Source organism: Cheilinus undulatus, linkage group 1, assembly GCF_018320785.1.
Source record: "Cheilinus undulatus linkage group 1, ASM1832078v1, whole genome shotgun sequence".
NCBI classification, from domain to species: Eukaryota; Metazoa; Chordata; class Actinopteri; order Labriformes; family Labridae; genus Cheilinus; species Cheilinus undulatus.
In genome coordinates this window covers 50675687-50696576 of record NC_054865.1, presented here as the reverse complement: position 1 = coordinate 50696576, position 20890 = coordinate 50675687, and the positions used below count along the sequence as shown (strand labels likewise).

Sequence of the window (20890 nt, the reverse complement as noted above, 5' to 3'; positions counted from 1 at the left end):
CATATTTTACCATCAACTTCTCTTGTGTTGGTGCCATGCCAGAATGTTTAAGAGGTGTCTGGGCACAAACCGTACATCTCTGACAGTCATTTTCACAGACCATCATATGAGACACCATCTCTTATAGCAAAATTACAGGCTAAAATGTTCTAAATAAAATCAGATTATAGTTCTATTCAGGGTTAAGGTAAGGGTAAGGATACCAACAACTAAGCGTTAAAAACCCGGCCTGCCAAACCTGAGTACAAAAAATTTAATAAAACTGAGTGAACAGTCTGATTACAGGAATAAAACTAATCCTCCATGAAAATATTCTAATGCAACAAGCGTAGCTCATGTAGCTAACTTAGCTACGTAGCTAACATAGCTTAAACTAAGTTCACAAAGCGATGCGTAAGCTATGTAGGTGCATTATCTACGTATCTACTTTAGCTGTGGCTATGTTTGCTAATGCTCATGTTGCTTGAGCTAACTTAGCTACATTGGCTTATTAGGTGATGTCATGTACCTAGTGTAGCTATGTTAGCTTTAGCTAAAGCTTACAAAGCTAAAACAAGCCACTGTTCATGTAAATACTTTTTAAATGGGTTTGTAAATTAAGTGTTGCTTAGTCTTTCATGTTTGCATTATTTCATCAACGTAACTGCCAAACATTGTTTATGAATACAGTTGAATTACAAAAAAATGCTTTGTACAAGCAACTTACAGCTCATGCTTTCTGAAATAGATGGCTTCTCAGATGAATGGTCTGTGAGAGTGGTTATCAGAGATGTGTGGTTTGTTGGCAGACTGTCTTGGAAATTTCCCTCAGGGGTACATACCAGCTAATAGAAACTTTGCTTCAGCTTCCAAAATCTAATAATTTCCTCCTTAGATCCAAGTTTAGGTTTGAGCCAAACCTGACGAAATCCCTTAAAGCAATCTTTGAAATCATGTGGCCTGATGACCCTGCCTTTGAGCTCTAAAATCCAAAATCTCAGTCCACCCTTGGGTTAATGTGGACATTGGTGCAAAGTTTGAAGAAAAGCATTCAGGAGTTATGGCCCCACGCCTGGCAAAAAGCGGTTTGGTGTGCAGTGCACAGTATTTCTGACTTCTACCTCGCACAATTTTCACATATGTACTCACATTTATCAAAAGGCAAATGAACTTAGACTCCTTAATGTTTCTTTGTCTTGGCACCGTCCTATCTTATAGACACAAAAACAGCTGTGCTTTAGACCACCTCCACTTTAGAATACCTTCACATGAGTTGATATGGATAGCAACCTTACATTGCCAAAGGAGGGTACATGTTGTCCACAACATTGGTCTTCTGTGTGGATGGACTTATGGACGGATATGCAGACAATCCAAAACATGATAACCTCTGACCCGGACAAACGTAGGCTAAAAGACTACGCTTTACAGCAAAAACGCAACACCAAATAGACAGAAGCAAGCTAAGCTACAGCAACATGGCAAAAGATCCACTCTTCATTCATTTATTACACTTAGTTTATTATTGTTATTATTAACCTTTCTGATATCAAACTAACTTTTTGTAAGGCTTGTTTTGGAGCCTGTTTAATTAGATATATGTCTATCAAAATAATGAGCTTTATTTTGAAAATCATGAGGTCAATTTAGTTTACCTTTCGTTCTGTGACAGCCAGAGTTAACAGTTCTTGAGTGTTAATCATACCAAGAATGCTGCTTATGTGACTTTGTCTATAACAGCCTATAGAGTTAATGTGTATGTGTCTATTGATTGTACACTTTAGGGTTTTTTCAGGTTAGTTTGTACGGTATTTACCACTGTTTCCCTGTAAGTAAACTGAAGCTCGCCTGTCTGCATGTTCACCAGCAGCAGGATGTGAGTGTCAAAGATTCGGCTGTGACTATTTACTTCCACATGTATCAGCTGGTATCTTCATCATAGAAATTTGATTTCCAGCTGTAACAAAGCGCTCTGCTGCTCTTCCATTCTGTTTAGGGAAAATGTGCTCTGTTAAGACACTACTACACTACTTGACCTATAAATCAGGAAAGCCAATGAAAATCTATTTAATTCAGGAAACAACAGCGCTGCAACAAAAATAGTTAAACTATTAACACTGCTGTTTGTAGTGCTATTCCTCACAGAACTGCTTTGAGACAATGTTACATGAGGTCATTGTGTCTTGGTTGTGTATGTTGGTTTAGAAGAAGCCCCAGTGCTTACAGTGGAGGATGTGGATCAGGATGTGGGACGAGAAAAAAGCCTTAACATCCCCCGAATTATCACGACCCCAGAACCAGAGCTAAGCAAGTTGAACATCCCGGACGTCCCAGTTTCAACACATCGGTAAGAGATTTGGTCTTATAATGGAACAGTACAGATATTACACTAAAATAGAAAATGTAAACATTTTTCTTCAGTCCTACAGGTGATCTATCTGCAGACGAGGAAGATGAAGAGCTGATGAAGCCTGGGCTGAAGACCTGGTCTAGTCAGGGAGATCTGCTGTCTGTGGATGAAGAGTGAGAGAAACAGCACTCAAACATGATCTGTCCTCATCCTCCATCTCCTCCGACCTCTGTGTTTACTATACATGCTGCTGTTTTTATCCTGCAGGACACGGCCGCTATCAGCAGCCAGCGTGGGCAGCGTGGTGGTACAGGACCGATTGTATGAGCTCGTCCGGCTGTTTAAGGGTCGAACAGAGCGCCAGAAAGAGAGGCTGGTGGACCCAGACGAGTCAGAGGGAGAAAGTCCCTCAGCCTGTAAGTGATAACTGACACGCTAATGCAGATGTGTTCACTTTAATGTTCATCTTCTGTCTATAAATCTGGTTATGACTTTATTAATTTCTGTCCTATTTTACGGTGTAAGGGACCAAGGTACATTATAACTGTCTGTTTGTCAGAATAAAAAAGAAAAACAACAGGTTCCAGTTTTCCTGTTTTTTGATTGAAACTGTTTTAACCAAGGAAACAAACATACCTACAATTCAGCTGTTAAGTGTAATTTTAATTACCTGGGAATGTTCTTTGCAGTCATTATAGAGCATCAGAAGTATGACAAGTAAAATATTACCTTTGGGAATGTAATATTGCATTGCAACAGAAAAAAGCAGCTTAAAAATGTATGTTGTTGCTGAAGTGTCAAAGATATGCAGTGTGTTGTCATGATAGAAATAAACAAGAATGGTCTATTGAATGGTTGAACCAACCTACAAATAGTTCATTTGCAATTTTTCAGCCGCACTTTGGGGTTTTTAACCACAGTTCGTTTTGTCTAGGTCTTTTAATCATTACCTTTCATCATTTTTATCAAATAAAGCAAACAGCACCAAAAGCAGAAGAAACTTACAATGAAACGTGAGCACTCATAGCACACATAGCTTGAAAAAGAAAGTGTAAACAATAAAGTTAAAACCCCAATAAATCAGATAAAAGTCTGAAAGTTACTGCTATTATTAATGATACAGTTTGTCACTAAGCTCCTGTAGAAAAAGAATGTGCAGGCCTCTCTCTGACAAAAAAAAAAAAAAGGTTGGGAGGGGTAGAATGGAGGAAGAGGAGAACGAACGGAGCCAATTGTGTTTGCAGCCAGATGAGCACAATATAATGCATAGATGCATTTTTATGAAGATATTACACTCTAGTTTCATTTTTTTGAAGGGTACAGCTGACTCACAAGTGATACTGACAAGATATTAATACAAACTGTCTACCTAAAGGTCTTCACACACGGTCCGTCAGTTAAGAATTCCTTTATTTTTAATCTTAACCCGAAAAGATGTCGACTCGAGCCTTGTACACTGAGTCCATTGCATTTCATTTGCCTTTAAGATTCATAGAATGAATTTGTAGAATGTGGCAAATTGTACAGGCTTGCATTGCAAAACAGAAATCATCCTGGATCAAGTGAAGGTTTACTGCAAAAGGGAGAGAGAGAGAGGGGAGGGGGGTGAGCGAGCAAGAAGAAAGGAACAGGCGCTGCTCTGAATCATCAATTATCCATTGACTCCATGACTTGATGACCTAAAATTGGACCTGTCCTGAAAAAACAACAATGGACGAAAGTTTAGGTGTCTTTGTGCAAGCATGATTAGAGCATTTGCTCCATTTTAATTTTTTAACATGCAAAAAATTCAGACGAAAAAAAACCAAACTCGGTGTGCAAAGGCCTTAAGTCCTGGTCTAAATGAGTAACTGGACTTGACTGAGGTTATTGATGACATTTTGCCTCTCCTCCAAAGGCTTCTTTACTTCTTAAGAAGTTTCCTCCTTTGGACTAGGATCCACTAACCATGACCTGGATGAATAAAACCTACACAGACAAACTTTCTAGTGTCCTTTAGGCACACATAAGAAAAAACAGCCAAGGATTCCAGCAGAGAAAATGAGCTAATAAATATTTACGGGCAATCTTTCTTTCATGTTGAGCTCACAGAAGGTTAATCAACATTAATCCTGTGGGTGTGTCTGTAGATTTAAATCATTGATAAAATGACTTTTTTTTCACCTCGTCTTTTTGGTTGTTTCTGATTTTGTGGGAATGACTGAGTGAAATGTGACTCAAATCCTCCCTCAACATATTTCATTCAGCGTCCTGTGTGTGTTCGGTGATGTTTAACACCTGTTATCATTATTGTTTCTGTCTGATCTTTGCAGCCCCCACCAAAGCTGCTCCTGCCCCTCCTCCTCCTCCTCCTCCTCCAGGAGAGGAGAAGAAGGAAGATGCTCCTGCAGCAGCAGCAGCAGAAGAAGAAGAGGAGGAGGGGGAGTGGGAGCTCCCCTGCAAAATTCTTGGATACCCAGTTAAAGTTCCCAGACTTCCACAGCTTCCCAAACTTCCCCTGATGCCTGACTGGCTTCGAGCTGTCATAGAGTACCGCTTCCCCTCCAGCATCGACCCCTACACCGGTGAGTGAAGACAGATGCATTCGTACATCAAACTCAAACAGATCTATGACAACTTTTATTTGAAGGACTAATTTCACTTTCTGTGTCTGCAGATCTGATCTATGTGATCTGGCTGTTCTTCGTTGTGGCAGCATGGAACTGGAACGTGTGGTTGATCCCCGTCCGTTGGGCGTTTCCTTACCAAACCCCAGAAAACATCCACCTGTGGCTGCTGATGGACTACAGCTGCGACCTGATCTACATCCTCGACATCCTCGTCTTTCAGCCAAGACTGCAGTTCGTTCGCGGAGGAGACATCGTGGTCAGTGGCATCAACGTTAATTTAAATAAATCTCTCTCTCTAATTTGACTTATGTTCAAATTGCTTTTCTAAACCTGTTTTAATTTTTGGTTTTTAGTGTGACAAAAAGGACATGAGAGAAAACTACATGACCACAGAGAGATTCAAGGTAAGAACAGTCCTGTGTGGGAGATAAAGCTGAGAAGTACTTCAACAATCTGGCTTGCTGTTTATTTATGAGAGAAGAGATTTCATAGATTCAGCTTTTCTCTCAGTCATCACATAAGGACACTATTAAAAATAAATACATGTAGGGCAGCGTTAACACATAATCCACAATGCATTTAAGGCCCCAAATGAACACATTGAACTTCCTGCTTCATGAATAAATCTGCTGCTTTCTGTCTTCCTGCTCTTAGTTTTGTCTCTGTCTCTGTGCCTGAGCACAGTTCCCTATGTGCACAGTCTAACACAGTGGGTGTTAGTATCTATCAATGGTTTGCAAATCTGCCAAGAAGAGAGGAGGAGACCAGCATGGGGTCTGTGTCTGTTTATTCTCTGTGAAGACAATGGAGTCTACCCTGCTACTGTTAGGGCTGTCAGTATTAATGCACTGATCATAATGTGATCAAGATCCATTATTAGTGCATTATTTTGATAGCATTAATTTCATGCTTTATTGTCCCTTTCAGCCCACTTTCACCCTCCATGTCAGCGTCACACTGCAGCTACAGTGATGTAAAATAAGTCCACCACTGCTCCTTAATGCCTTATTTCAGTTTTGAAAAACTCACAGACATCTCAGTGGAGAGATCAAAGGTCATTGGAACCCCGTGCTATCAAAGATTTATCCTTTTACTGTTACCTTATTTCCTTTTCAATTCATAACAAGTTCGATTTTACAGTAAAACTAATGCCATAATTTTCTACCTACTCTAGTTCCTTGTTTTCTTAAAAAAATGTAGCCAGGTGTTCACTGTTAACTTTGTAAAGCAGATGGATTTGACTCCATGTCTGTCATCAGGCGTATCCACCTTGCAAAGTTCTAACCTACAACATTTGTGGACTAGTCATTTGAGGACAATGAGGCTGTAGCTGTGTGCAGGATAAGGTCGTACAAGAAGCGGGAAACAGTAATCACTAATAATTACAGAAATTCTGAAACTTATCACAATTTTAAAATGTGGTAGAGACATTATATACATTTATAGACATTCTTGACATTGTATACTTTTTTCCTGAAAGTGATTTTCTGATTATAGCATCTTTTAAAGTATACAGAGCTTGATTTAGCCTGGAAATGTGTATCTGCTGTGTTTACAGATGGACATCATCAGTCTGTTTCCTATGGAGATTTTTTATTATTTCACCGGAGTCAACTCTCTGCTGAGATTCCCTCGCCTGCTGAAGGTCAGATTGGGTTTCAGTTTCATGGTTGAACTGATATGTTGACATCTTCATATGCTAAGAACAGTGAAACAGAGCAGTAACATCTCTGTATTATTCTATTCTGTTCTATTATTCTTATAAAGATCCAAATCTTTCTCATATCCTAATTTCAGTTTAATATAGATTTTAGCACCAGTCTGAGTGATGTTGTCTTCTTTTCCTTTAGTACATGGTTTTCTTTGAGTTTAACGACAGAATGGAAGCAGTGATGAAGAAAGCCTACATCTACAGGTAAGGAGAGTCCTGATATAAACAGAAGAGCACAAGAATGACCCGATATCATTGAACAAGAGAAAGACGCTGCTCATTGAAACACTAAAACTTGGATTAACCACAACAAGAAGCCAGATGTCAGGCCTTTTAAACAAGCCATCAGCTAAAATATTAGGAGCAGTGTACTGTAGTATCGTAAACCATTTAACTAGTCCAAAGGAAGAATAATGGGCTTAAATGTAGCCTATATCATATTTACTTTCATAGGCTCGGACTTCCTTTTAGCTCATCAGCCTTTATAAAGCCGATGTGATGTGGAGTAGCAAGCTGTAGCACATACCATGGATATTTTCTGCTGTCTGGGGAAATAACGGCCACTCTCACAGGCAGTTCATCCAAGACATCGTATATCTCAGAATGGAAGTGCAGTAGTTTGACGATAATACATATTTCCAGTTCAACAGACTGAGCAACATTTCATAAATAAAACAGACGTCGGTGTCAAATATGGGATTAATTTATGTATTGACCTGTTTTAGAGGTAGATGTAGAAACAGCCCCTCGCTTTAGCTTTGTTAGCTTTAGCTAAAGCTGAAATAGCTGTGCTAACTACGTAATTAACATTATTACATAAGCCAATGTAGCTATGTTAGCTTTGGCAAACGTAGCTAAAGCTTATGTAGCTACATGGATAACATACTAATGTATCTTACATAGCTGCTTTGTGAGCTTAGTTTCATGTTTTAGCTACATGAGCTACATAAACTACATTGATCTGTTATCATAGCTAAGTTAGTTTTAGCTACATGATCCTTAGCAAACATAGCTAAAGCTAATTTAGATACTAAGATATTGTAGATACATAGCTTACATAGCTGCTTTATAAGCTTAGTTTTAGCAACCTAGCTATGTAGCTTTTTTTTTTTGCTTAATCTACGCTAACAGCATTAGACTTTATTAAATGTTTTATAACTATGTTTTGCAGGCCAGGTTTTTTACTTTTGACATTTATCATCCTTACCGTAACCATAAATGAAAGTGTAATTCGATTTTATTTCAAAAGTTAAGGCATGTATTACCATTCTGAGATAAACAGCGTCTCAGACGAACCGTCTGTGAGATAGGTCGTCAGAAATGAACTGAGTCTGCAGCCAGAGTGTCTTGGTGTCTTCTGGGCTTGAAAACAGTCACTGATGAGGATAGCTGCCATCTTAAATTGTCTCTGGACTTTATCATGGACTAGCCGACTCCTGCCTTCTGTTGCACCACAAATACTAGCTGTGCTAACGTTAGCAGACTGTGCTAGTTTAACACCTGGTATGAGCTTTATCACAAAGTAGAAATGTGCATTTCAAGGAAAATTACACTTCAAAAGTCACTGACAATTATTAGAAGAAAATTCATATTATCTAAGAGATAAAAGTGGATGTACAGCTTATTTCATTCGGTTGATGCTGACACATAATGGAAAGTGTCGTTAATGGGCTAAAAGATCTAGCATTGCTTCATGCTACTTCAGAGCAATCTATGTCCCTTGACAATGCCTGGTTAAATAGATTGTTTGATTAATTATTTAAATATGAATGATCTGTAAATTGATCATGTCATAGGCTGGCTGAACACATGATTTCACGTCTGATTTAGGCCAGATTTAGATATCAGACTTGACTTCAGACAGGCTTGATATGATTTAAGGTCCGATTGCCTCCAGCAGAATAAAATCAGACTGTAGAGCAGGTGTCATCAACTCCATTCACACAAGGGCCAGCTCTCTCCTGACAGACACTGAAATAAACTAAAATCAATAATTTGGTCGAATTAACATATTCTTGTGAAAGTAGAAATTCTTTTGAAAATGGATTGAACTTTAAGCTTTTTGCAGTGAGGCATTATGCTTATCACCTATGCTGGAGCCAGCCACAGGAGGGCGATTGAGATATTTTAGATACATATTTCTGGAGCCCTCTTGATGTCTGTCACTGAGTTTGATGCTAATAAGCTGTCCCGTGATTGGTCAAATAAACATGCAGGAAACCGATCTTTTGTGTAGATTTTCAGAAAGGAAAATTGTACTCTCAAAGAGCCTTAAAAAAGCAGCTTTAATCAAGACAGGAATGACAAGTGTTTTTATACCATGCCAAATTAAAGAAATGCAAAACCTATTTGCTTCTTCTTTAAAAAGTCACTAAGTTGAAGGTTTTATTTAAACTTTAGGAAAAAAAACATTTAACAATAGCATGCCATATTTTGTCCTTCACAAATTTCCTGATTGTAATTATCCTCCGAGGGCCGGATGGGAAGCCATGGGGTGCCTGATGTGGCCCCCAGGCCTCCAATTGGTGATCACTGCTGTAGAGTGTCATCAGTCACACCAATGTAAAACTTGAGTAGCATCTACACATAAAGCTTTAAAACTGGAAAATTTTCAAGGAAAAGCTTTAAAATAAAATTAAATATTCAGATGATGATCTTTGAGGAACCCCACATGGAATTCAGTGAATGAATGTGTTTTATTGAAACACATACAACCCTCATTGATGTTGTTTTTGTGTTTTAGAGTGATTCGAACCTCCACTTACCTGCTCTACTCTCTGCACATCAATGCCTGTCTCTTCTACTGGGGCTCTGACTATGAAGGACTTGGATCGACCAAGTGGGTCTATAATGGAAAAGGCAACGCGTAAGATCCTATGGTCATCCTCTGAACAATTATATGGAGCCGAGGCTGTTGTTCTGCTGAGGCTTACATTGCACTCTTCATATAGTGCCTATAAAATGTGTGCTTCATCTACGTTTTATTCTTTAAGTGACATTAACTTGTAGAAATCTGTTTTCACTTTGACATTAAATAGGTTTTTTGTGATTTTTTTTTGTCAAAAAGCCGAATTATATCGGCCATGATTGATTTAGAAAACTGATAAAAGGGTAAATACATCTTTTAGGCACTGTATAACCTGTATTAGGCTATTATTCCTGAGAGTTGATTTTTTGAACAGCTATTGGACATTTTGAGACAGATATTTCTGTGCTTTTTTTCCCATAGTTACATCCGATGTTACTATTTTGCTGTGAAGACGCTGATCACCATCGGAGGACTACCAGACCCCACAACTGTGTTTGAGATCTGCTTCCAGCTCATCAACTACTTTGTCGGTGTCTTTGCTTTCTCAATCATGATCGGTCAGGTCAGTTCAACATCAAACTGCATTTTACTGTTTTCTGATCGTAGTAACAAAAGAGAAAAATCTAGCAGAAGAAGGATTAAGAAGCTAAAGAACTTTGTGTATGATCACTAACCGTAGCGGTTGTTCTTTACTGGTTGAAATGTCTTTCAGATGAGAGATGTTGTTGGAGCAGCCACAGCCGGGGAGAACTACTACAGAGCCTGCATGGACAGCACCATCAAGTACATGAACTCATATAACATCCCCCGGGAGGTCCAGAACCGCATCAAGACCTGGTACGACTACACCTGGAAGAGCCAGGGCATGCTGGGTAAGAAACAGGAAGTAGCAGTTACAGACTGGGGTCATTAAAAGGATCTGGCATGTGCTTAAAGGTGACCAGTCCATCACTAGGAGTTCATTTGGTTTAAGCGAAGGCCGAGTTTGTAGGAGAAAAGCTAGGTTACCTGATTTTGTTAAAAGTAATCAATCTTTTTTAGGACTTTGTCTGGTCGTGTTCTTAAACCTGATTTGAGTTTTAAGCATGATACATAAAATTTTAAGATGATATCTCTCCCACAGATGAACAGGAGCTGTTGGTGCAACTTCCAGCCAAGATGAGGCTGGACATCGCCGTGGACGTCAACTATGCCATCGTCAGTAAAGTTGCCTTGTTTCAGGTCAGGAGGAGAAAGAAAATACACAAAGATAATCAAAATATTTTCATGTTTACTTGCCTGTGCCAACTTGATAGGTAAACAGATAAACTATGCATACCATTGATATTAAAGGTGCAATATGTAGAATTATAAAAACACTAAAAAAGATGAGTTCCTCATGGACAATAAAGGTTTCATTTATTCATTCATTCATTCATTCATTCATTCATTCATGGACAAAGAAAAGAAAATGTTGGAGGTGCTCCTTGGTATGGGATTCATGTACTCAATGAATTTAAAAGAAATAACTCCAACTGATTTTAAACATTTAAAAATGCCTTTATTTTCATGACATGATTATGTATGTAGACCTTAAAAACACACCTTGACCTGATTTGAGGCATTTTGATGAAAGCTTGATACAGAGAGACATCAGAGTCTGTTTTTATGGTCTGCATGATGGTGCTGTGAAAATAAAGGCATTTAATTATTTAAAGAGCCTAGGAGTTTATTTGTTGTAGAATTTTTATCCTAAAATGTGCAAATTTTCTAAAAAATGCTGAATCTAAGGTAATTTTTTGAGTTCTTACATTACCTCAAGTATGAGGAGTAGGAGAGTAATCATGGCTACAGTTGCGATGAATGTATAAACAGCTTGTATCAGGGGCTGGAGTGTGGAGGAGCAGGGGGTCACTCCCATAATTTCCACTCTCCTCCATAGCTATACTGTACTGTGCATAGATTCCACATTGACTGTGTTTGCCTGCTGCTGCACTACGTCAGCATGTCCACATCTTATTGCTAGAGACAAGTTTGCACCAAAGGCACATAGAGGTATACTAGGGAACTCTTTCAGAACTCTTTCAGGGTTTTCAGAATAAAAATCAATCCAGTTTAAATAAAATTGATTTTGTTTTTTTGTCTCACTGAGACAAAAAAACGGGGTGTGTAAAATAAAAAACATCGATCCTGACAGTAAGCAGTGAATATACAGGTGCATCTCAAAAAATTAGAATATTGTCAACGCTGTCAGCCAAGATTCTGATCTCCTTTTCGAGCAGGACTTGGCACCTGCCCACAGTGAAGCCAAAACTACCAGAAACTGGTTCACTGACCATGGTGTTACTGTGTTTGATTGACCAGCAAACTGGTCTGACCTGAACCCAATAGAGAATCTCCAGACTCAACACAGATGAGCTGAAGGCTGCTATCAGAGCAGACTGGGCTTCCTTACACCCCAGCAGTGCCACAGACTGACTGACTCTATGCTAATATAAAAGAAGTATTTAATATAGAAAGTAGATTCTACTTTTGTGTTTCACTTAGATCTCATCAATTTTTGTCTTAGTGGTTTTCATTATCGGTACCAACATGAATATGGATCATTGAGTATAAAATAACTCATGCTCTCTTAATGTCATCATTTGTTATTGTTTTGATTAAGAGCCCCCTAGTGGCAGATTTCAATCACTGTAATTTTTTAAAAGATAAACTGATAGAAAAATACTGAATGTTTTTACCCACAGAAAAAAATGTAGATAAATGGATTTTATGTGGATATTGACTTTTGATTCTTTTGTTATTTCTACTAAAGGCTTCATTGAATAAAATCTGGATGTGACCATCTGTTTGTGTCTGCCTCTCTTTAGGGCTGTGACAGACAGATGGTGTTCGACATGCTGACGAGGCTCAAATCTGTCGTCTACCTGCCCGGAGACTTCGTCTGTAAAAAGGTACATACTCTGTCTGAACAGGTAAACCACAGAAACAGTCAGTGCATTTACAAGCAGTGATAAAAAGTCAAATTATTGTTGTAGTCTGACTAAAGCTGTGCAAACGTCCTGAGTAATTTAACCTGCACTGTGTTTGCGTGTTCCAGGGGGAGATCGGCAGGGAGATGTACATCATCAAACAGGGCGAAGTCCAGGTGGTGGGTGGTCCTGACCTGCAGACGGTGTTTGTGACCATCAAAGCCGGCTCGGTGTTTGGAGAGATCAGGTCAGAGCTGCTTCCTGTCATCCTGTTATCTGTCTGTAATCTGCATGAGGGTGGAGGTGGTGGTTTCTGAGTTCACTAGACAAAATGGATATACTGCTGTTACAGAAGTTCAGCTTCTGTTTTGAATCAAAGCTGATAATTGCTCCCTTATTTTTTTTTTTGATTGGCCAGTTTGCTGGCAGGGGGCGGAGGAAACCGACGTACCGCCAACGTGAAGGCTCATGGATTCGCCAACCTCTTCATCCTGGATAAAAAGGACCTGGCAGAGATTTTGGTTCATTACCCTGAGTCTCAAAAACTCCTCAGAAAGAAGGCAAAGTAAGACTACACTGTGTCACCAACATGCTGAGGTCTAATGATAGTAAAATCCTCTTTCCATAAAAACACCAGGTTTGTAGAAAGGAAGGAATCACTTGACCTTTTTCTCTTAGTTATGTGCATGACTTTTTATTCAAAACACACATTATGTAAATTTCTCCACCAGGATGCTTTAAATCAAAACAATAAAAAAGATGACATCTAGAAGCCCATTTTACAAAGCAGGTTTAGTTCAAACCCCAAGTCTGTTCTTCTTGAAATAAGAGAAACTCTGAGTAAAATCAAATATGAGAGGTAAATGAAGCCCAGTACAGAGAGAGAGTTAACTAAATTTCTAAGTCAGTTTCTATAGCAATAGTCTGTGAAGCTAACCTGGTCAAGATCTTGGGGTTTAAAAAATCTCCAAATGAAAGACAAATGGGCTTTTATGTTTCTACACTTAGGAGAGGCTTCCACCTATCACTCTGCCATCAAGTAAAGGCCTGCAGTGATGTTTGTCCTTCTGGAGCTTTTTTCCTTCCCTACACAGGATTCCTGGAGCTCAGTCAGGGTGACCATCCGGTTGTTAGTCACCTCTCTTACTAAGGCCCTTCTCCCCTGATGGCTCAGTTTGGCCTGGTTGACCAGCTCTCTGAAGAGTCCTGGTTGTGCCATCTTCGTTCATTTAAGAATTCTGGAGGCGACTGTGCTCTTGAGAACCTTCAATGCAGCAAAATTTTTCTGTAGCCTTCCCCAGATCTGTGCTCTGTCTCTGAGCTGTATAGGCAGTTCCTTTGACCTCATGGCTTGGTTTTTGCTCTGATATGCATTGTCAGCTGTGAGGACCTCTATCAAGAGGTGTGTGCCTTTTTCATGTCCAATGATTTTAATTTGCCATGGACTGACTTCAGTCAGGGTATAGAAACATCTCAGCAAAGTTCCAGAGAAATGGCAGGAACCTGAGCTAAATTGTCAGAGTTTTGCAAAGGTTCTTATGTCAGTGTGATATGTTAGTGTTTTTTTTAATTTGCAGTTTTTAAAAAAATCCATTTTCAATTTGTCATGACAAGATACTGAGTGTAGATTAAAATGATATTTTTTAATCTAGCATCAGGCTGCAACATAACAAAATTGAAAAAGTGAAGGGGTCTGAGTATTTTCTGAATGCACTGTAATTGTTGATTGTTGCCTTCTACATAATGAGGCCAGCTAATTTTTACCTTAGTGTAAACAAGCATAGCCAGGACACACACAGATGCCCCGGTGTGTCATTTTAATTGGTGTTGGATTACCTGGTGACAATCCACACAGATGCTCAGGGGCGTGGCTTTTCAGGACTCTGGTTTAACTCCCAAATGAACATGCAGTCATGCTGCTTCATTACCAGCAGTGACATTAATCACAAGAAAAGTGCCTATGAAACCATGGAGTTTAAATACAAAATAATACTACTACTACTAATAATAATAATACATTCATTTATAAAGTGTTTTCAATCAAAGTGCTGCACATAGATTTAAACAACAGATTAAAAACAGATGTAAGAACATTTAATGATGCCTGCCTATCGTCCACAGGTAGATTGTTCCACAGTGTTGGAGCATGAAAAGAGCATGAGCATTATTAGTCTCCAGTTTCCTTTTTATGGACTTTTGGGACACTCAAAAGCCCAATCCCTTGGGAATGCAAAGCACAGGCAGAAATGTACAGGGTCACCAAATCAGACAGTTGTGATGGTGCAATGCCATTCACTTTTTTTTTAAAGTCAGCAGCAGCATCTTAAAGTCTGCTCTAACCTGAACAATGTAGAAAGGCCAACACTGGAGTAATGTGCTCACATTTACTGGATCTAGTCAGATCATGAGCTGCTGCATTCTGTGCCAACATCAGAGTTGCTGTAATAGATGAAACGAATGTTGACCTTTTCCTGCTGTTGTTTATACAAGTATGTATGGTCTGAGTAGACTGCAGATTTTCTTCCAGGATTTTTCTATATTTTGCGATGTTCATTGTATCCTCTATCTTTACAAGCCCTCCAGGGCTGGCTGCCCAGAAGCAACCCCACAGCATGATGCTGCTATTACATTGCTTCACAATGGGGATGGTGTGTTTGTGATGATGTGCGTTTTTTTTTGTGTCCGCCAGACATAACATCTTCTCTGATGGCCAGAAAACACCATTTAGGTCTCATCAGACCAAAGAACTTTATTTCACTCGATCGGGGAGTCTCCCACATGCCTCTTTCTTCTGTGAAGAAAAAGAAGAAAAACAAGGGCAACTGTTGTTGTATGCAGAGTCTCTCCCATGTCAGCTGCTGAATTAATAATAATAATAACAATAATAATAATAATAATAATAATAATAATAATAAAAACTTTATTTATATAGCACTTTTTAAAATACAGTTACAAAGTGCTTCACAAAACCTAAAAGGGCAGACAGATAAGCAAACAAACATAACAAACATACCCCCAAAAAGTAACACAACCAACATACCTGATGTTAACAGGAAAATTGTTCCAAAGTTTAGGAGCTGCCACTGCAAATGCACGATCACCACTGGATTTAAAATTAGAACAAGGGACTGTTAGAAGACCCTGATCAGACGATCGAAGATGGCGACTGCTAGAATAGAGACTCAGTAGTTTATTTATATGTGTTGGAGCTAGCTCATGCAGGTCCTTGAATGTGATAAATAAAATTTTGAAACTGATCCTAAAAGTAACTGGAAGCCAATGAAGAGATGCAGGTAACTCCTTGGTGGCCTCTCTCGCTAGTCTCCTTCTTGCACGCTCACTCAGTTTGTGTGGACAGCCTGATCTAGGCAGATTAATATCTTCATGGTGATTTAACTGAACTCCAGGGGATCTTCAGTGTCTGGGAAAGAAAGTTTTGTATCCATCTCCTAAGTTATTCTTTTCAATAACTTTTTCTCTAAGTTGATTGAAGTGTTCTTTTGTCTTCATGATGTAATGGTAGACAGGAATACTTATAAACCAGTGACTGGGCCTTCCAGACACAGGTGTCTTTTTATTTATAAAAAACGACAAATTGTATGGACCATTATTTGTCTTTAAAATCAATAAAAAAGTAAAACATCTGAGAAGGTGAATACTTTTACAGGCCCTGTAGGTTGGTTTAGTTTGAAATAATTGGCTGCTGTCATCATAAAGGATGTATTTTTGTCTTAAACCCCTCCTGACTACAGGTTAGCATGTTTTTAACATTAAATGTGGTCCTATCTGTCTGGATTTTCCATGTCAGACATGCCCACAGAAAGACCTGGGCCCCTGAAAGGCTTGTTAATTAACCCTCCCCAGATGGCATTTAATAATATCAACAGATTTATATTGGATCTGTAGCATTTACCAGGCCCCCTGTTAACATTCTTCCTTTATTTTAGAGAGAAAACCCACTGCGACTGAGGGAAAAGAGACTATTCGCCTCCAGGGTCTGGCTCCATTTAGATTTGGAACAAATTCAATAAAAAATAAACTACAGGTCTCGGCGTGGCTGTAAATAATGACATTACAGTCCTAGTAAAATGGGCCCACCCACAACATTCTATTGCAAAACTTAATTTCAAGCAGAGCTGGTATACATTTTGAAACAGGCAACAACAAATAAGACATGTATTTTTAGTTGTTTTAATATGTAATAATGGGAATTTAGGTTAAAAAAAAAAGTAATTAATGCTTAAATTTAGGATGGACTGTGTCTTTGCTAACCTCCATGGGCCCTCCCATCTTTAAGATCGGCCTTGTTCAGTATGCATCCTCTTTGTCATCACTTTTATGACAAATTAAAAAATATATAAAAAAGTAGTCACAATCTGAACACAATTCTGATAAAAATTGAAATACATAGTGTTTCCTACCCTGAGAGTGATGTCACAAAAACATGGCCTCTCTTGGTATATTAACAAGTTTATGAATGTCATTCAGAGGAAAAAGAATTTTGGAGCAGCCAAAGCATTTGCCAGTCTGTCCCTCCTCCTGATTCTGATTTGTGAGTTCACTTACAGGCCAGCAGGAACTGGTATCTTAAACAAAACCAGTTCAGGACAAGGTTAGGTGTGCATCAAGTCACCTCTGTGATTAACCCCTAGAAGTGGACCACCGTTGTAGAACTCAAAACCCTGAGTTAGCCCTGAAGTTTCCTCACTAACCATAAATCCTGCTTTAAAATAAAATCCACTTTTCTTTGCACAACACAAACTGACATTAAAAAGTTAAACATTATCTTTAAACCTAATAAAAAAGCAAATGTAAGAAATGCCCTCCTATCTGTCTGGTTTGTTGTGCTACCCTGCGTCCTCTCCGTCTCCTTTGTCTGATCTGCCTCACGCGTCCTGGACAGGATTAGACGAGGCTCTAATCTTCATGGTTTAGACAGTCAGAGAACAGGGTCAGAGCAGCCCTGCTGCTCATCTTCACGCTCTCCGTTTATCTCCTCCTGCTCCTCATTCAGATCATGGTGCTGCAGCAGAGCGCATGGATGTGCTTTAGGTGTTGGTGAGAGACTCTAACCCTTTTTTAGTGTTTTAGGGTGAGATTTCTGTCGTCTTTGTCCGTCTGGGAAAGGTTTAATGTAACTGTGTGTGTAGAAAAAGAAGAATCTGCTGTGGATCTGGTTTTAAGTTTGTACTTAGCATGAGTCTCTGCTCTCGTTGTTTTACTTTAACCCATCTTTGTGTCTGTTTAGGACGATGCTGACGAAGGATAAGAAGCCAGATGAGAAAAGTGGCGTTAAAGAGGGGGTGGAGATCATCCCGCCCAGACCAGACACCCCTAAAATGTTCAAGGCGGCACTGAAGGTGACGGAGCAGGCCGGGATGGAGGGAACGTTTGCCAAACTGCAGAAGACCTACAGAGCATCAGAGGTGAGACAGCAGGTCACATTTATGCTTTGTGGGCTTCATGCTACTCCGCTGACAGACAGCAGGTGGAGACTTACAAACTGACTCTGCAAATTTGAAAAACTGCCTCATGAGGAGGGAAATACCTTTGGTACCCTTTTTATACTTTGAGATTTTAGCAGGGAAAGTACAAGTAATTAAGTACATTTACTCAAATTACTGTAATCAAGGAGTTTTTTGGGGCACATTTTGAATAATTCTACCTCCACCTCTATTGAAGTAAGTTTTAACCAGAGTAACTGTACTTTTACTTGAGTGCAATGCTCTTGTACTTCTTCCACCTCTGTTGACTACCCAGTAGCACATGGGGAAAGAATTTTTCCACATCACATCCAAAAACAGCAAAAACTGCAGTGTTGATTTTAAGAGGGTTAAACATTTCATAGTTAAACATTTCACTCTGAAAGTGGAATTTCAACTCTATTCTGGGTGAAATGGTTTACAGTGTTGGAGTTATTTGACTGTGTTGATTAACACTGGTTTGATTCAAATAATAATGATAGAAGGGAGATGAAAAGGCAGGTAGATTGATAAAGGAATAAGAAGATGACATCATGAAAAAGTAAGTGTATAAAAATTATTTTTAAAAAGTGAGGCTAACAGGGAGCTCATAACTCTGAAATAAAGCTTGAAGTCAGGCCCTTTAGAGCTTTAAAAGTAGACTCAAATCTAACTATTTTCCCAGGGGTCCCCTACTTATGTCTAAAAACTGTTAAGCTCCCTGTTCTCTTGCCGACTAAATAAGATTGTCATTCAGGATTTTTCTATATTTATTCATTTTACCATCTACCTTTACTAGCCTTCCAGAGCTGGCTGCCTTAAAGCATTCCCACAGCATGATGCTGCCACCACCATGCTTCACAGCGTGGATGATGTTTTTGTTGTGATGTGCAGTGTTTGGTGTCTACCAAACATAGTGTCTTGTCTGGTGGCCTGAAAGCACCACTTTTGGTAGCTATAGTAGTGATTTAATCTGAGTTTTTTTTCAACAGTGTCTTTCTCTTTGCCACTCTCACATAAAGCTTTGAGTTATGAAGAACCCAGCCAACAGTTGTTGTCTGCAGAGTCTCTCCCATCTCAGCTGCTGAAGCTTGGAACTCCTTCAGAGTACTCATAGGTGTCTTGGTGGCCTAGTCATCTTCTTGCACACTCACTCAATTTGTGAGGACGGCCTGATCTAGGCAGCTTTTCACACGTGTCATACGCCCTCCATTTCTTGATGATGGATTTAACTGAACTCTGGGGGATGTTCAGTGCCTTGGAAATGTTTTTGTATCCATCCCCTGACATATGCTTTTCAACAGCCTTTTCTTTGAGTAACTTGGGATGTTCTTTTGTCTTCATTGTGTAATGGTAGCCAGAAATACTGATTAACCAGTGACTGGACCTTTGAGACACAGTTGTCTTTATAGTACAATCACTTGATACACATTCACTGCACTCAGGTGATCTTCATTTCACCAGTTGTTAGACTACTAGCATCAATTTGCAGGACCTCTGTTGAAACAGGTCAGTCACTTTGAAGGGAGGAATTTTATGGAATATTATCACTGTTTTTTAACTTGCATACATTTTTATTCATTGACATTACTTTGCAGAAATCTGTGTTCACTTTGACATTAAAGAGGTTTTTTGTCATTTCTTGTAAAAAAAAAAAAGCCAAATCATGTCAACTGATTGATTTATGAAATCAATGAAGGGGTAAAACATCCAAGAGTTGAGTAATTTTGATAGCAACAGTATGTTCCTGTGAAGTTGGTTTTATTTTGAAAGTAAAAGAAAATTGTGCCAAAAACAGGAAGGAAGGAGGTGTGTTTGTGTTCTTGGTGTTGAATAGCAGAGAATTGTTAAAGGAGAAAACAAGGCAATGAAACTGAAAAAATGAATGAAAGAACAAGATTACCGTTCATCTATTTGTCCCTCCTAGGCTCCTTCCTCTGGCTCTCCAGTCCCCCCTCCACCTCCAGTGCACCGCCGCTCTCCCATTCCTCACGCTCTGGTTCAGGACGACGATGACACCGTGTCAGAGACTGCCGACAGCTCGGTCATCATCAGGATGACACCACGAAAAGAAGGCGAGGAGCTGCTCACTGTGGAGGTGAAGCCCGAAGACGGAGAGGAGGAGAAGAAAAAGACGGGGGAGGAGTGATCAGACAGGATGGACTCTGTTTCCCAGAATGCCTTTCTGTGACGTCCTGAGGAGAAGTGTGGGTTTCAGGTCTACCTCCTTTGAACAAACTGTCCTACTTATTCTTCTCTGGTGGACTAATTCTCCATGGGAATGAATCCTTCTGATTTTAGGCATTTTTTAAACCAGAGCATTGTAGGGAAAAAGCCAAAGCAGCTTAAAAATCTGAGAATTTTAAGTTTTTTCCTCATTTGGCCTCTTATACGGTCTTTTGTTCCCCTCACTCGACCCTTTTCCCACACCTTATACAGCTGAAGAGAGATGCAGTAAATGGAAAAACTTAGAGGCACAAGTACGTCAGTTTCTGTGGCGTTAACGAGCCAATGATGAGAGGCAAGAGGAGGTAGAATTTATTATGTAAATGTTCTTTATGCACATACAGGTGATGACACTAATGAGGGCACTGTTTCTTCTGTAAACTTAAAGTTTTGTTTTTAAACCAACTAGAGAGTGAGAGCAGAGATGGTATATAAGAGGTGGGGGATCAATACTTTACCATTGATTGTTAGTTTATGAACCCTACAATGAAGCCTTGATGATCAGAGTTGGTGCATTCATCGTCTTTTCTTTATTTCAATGTTATCAGTCGTGACAAGTCAGAGGAAACATGCTACAATGTTTCAACAGTCATACCCTGTGTATACTGCTCAGGCTGAACTGTAGAGAGTATCAGGTGTATTAATACTGATACACCTGATACTTAGAAAGTACTGTAAAATGGGGTGTATAACAGCTTGACCTAACTACATGACAGGAACGAGTGTCAGAAACAAATTAAATCTGATAACATGGGTTCCTATTATAGTGTCTCTGTCCACAGATGCCATTTTT

The 20890-nt window shown here is 39.3% G+C and overlaps 1 protein-coding gene across 1 annotated transcript; it reads left to right on the top strand.

Moving 5' to 3' along the window:
* Positions 1 to 2573: 2573 nt before the first annotated feature.
* Positions 2574 to 20039, top strand: cngb1a (cyclic nucleotide gated channel subunit beta 1a). The gene is made up of 16 exons (XM_041780662.1): positions 2574 to 2745; positions 4642 to 4703; positions 4791 to 4893; positions 4986 to 5194; positions 5292 to 5342; positions 6497 to 6583; positions 6789 to 6853; positions 9393 to 9515; positions 9879 to 10020; positions 10171 to 10330; positions 10582 to 10679; positions 12308 to 12391; positions 12538 to 12656; positions 12828 to 12974; positions 17658 to 17835; positions 19799 to 20039. The coding sequence occupies exons 1-16, from the start codon at positions 2574 to 2576 to the stop codon at positions 20018 to 20020; spliced, it is 2022 nt and encodes a 673-aa protein (XP_041636596.1). The 3' UTR covers positions 20021 to 20039.
* The last annotated feature ends 851 nt before the right edge of the window (positions 20040 to 20890 follow it).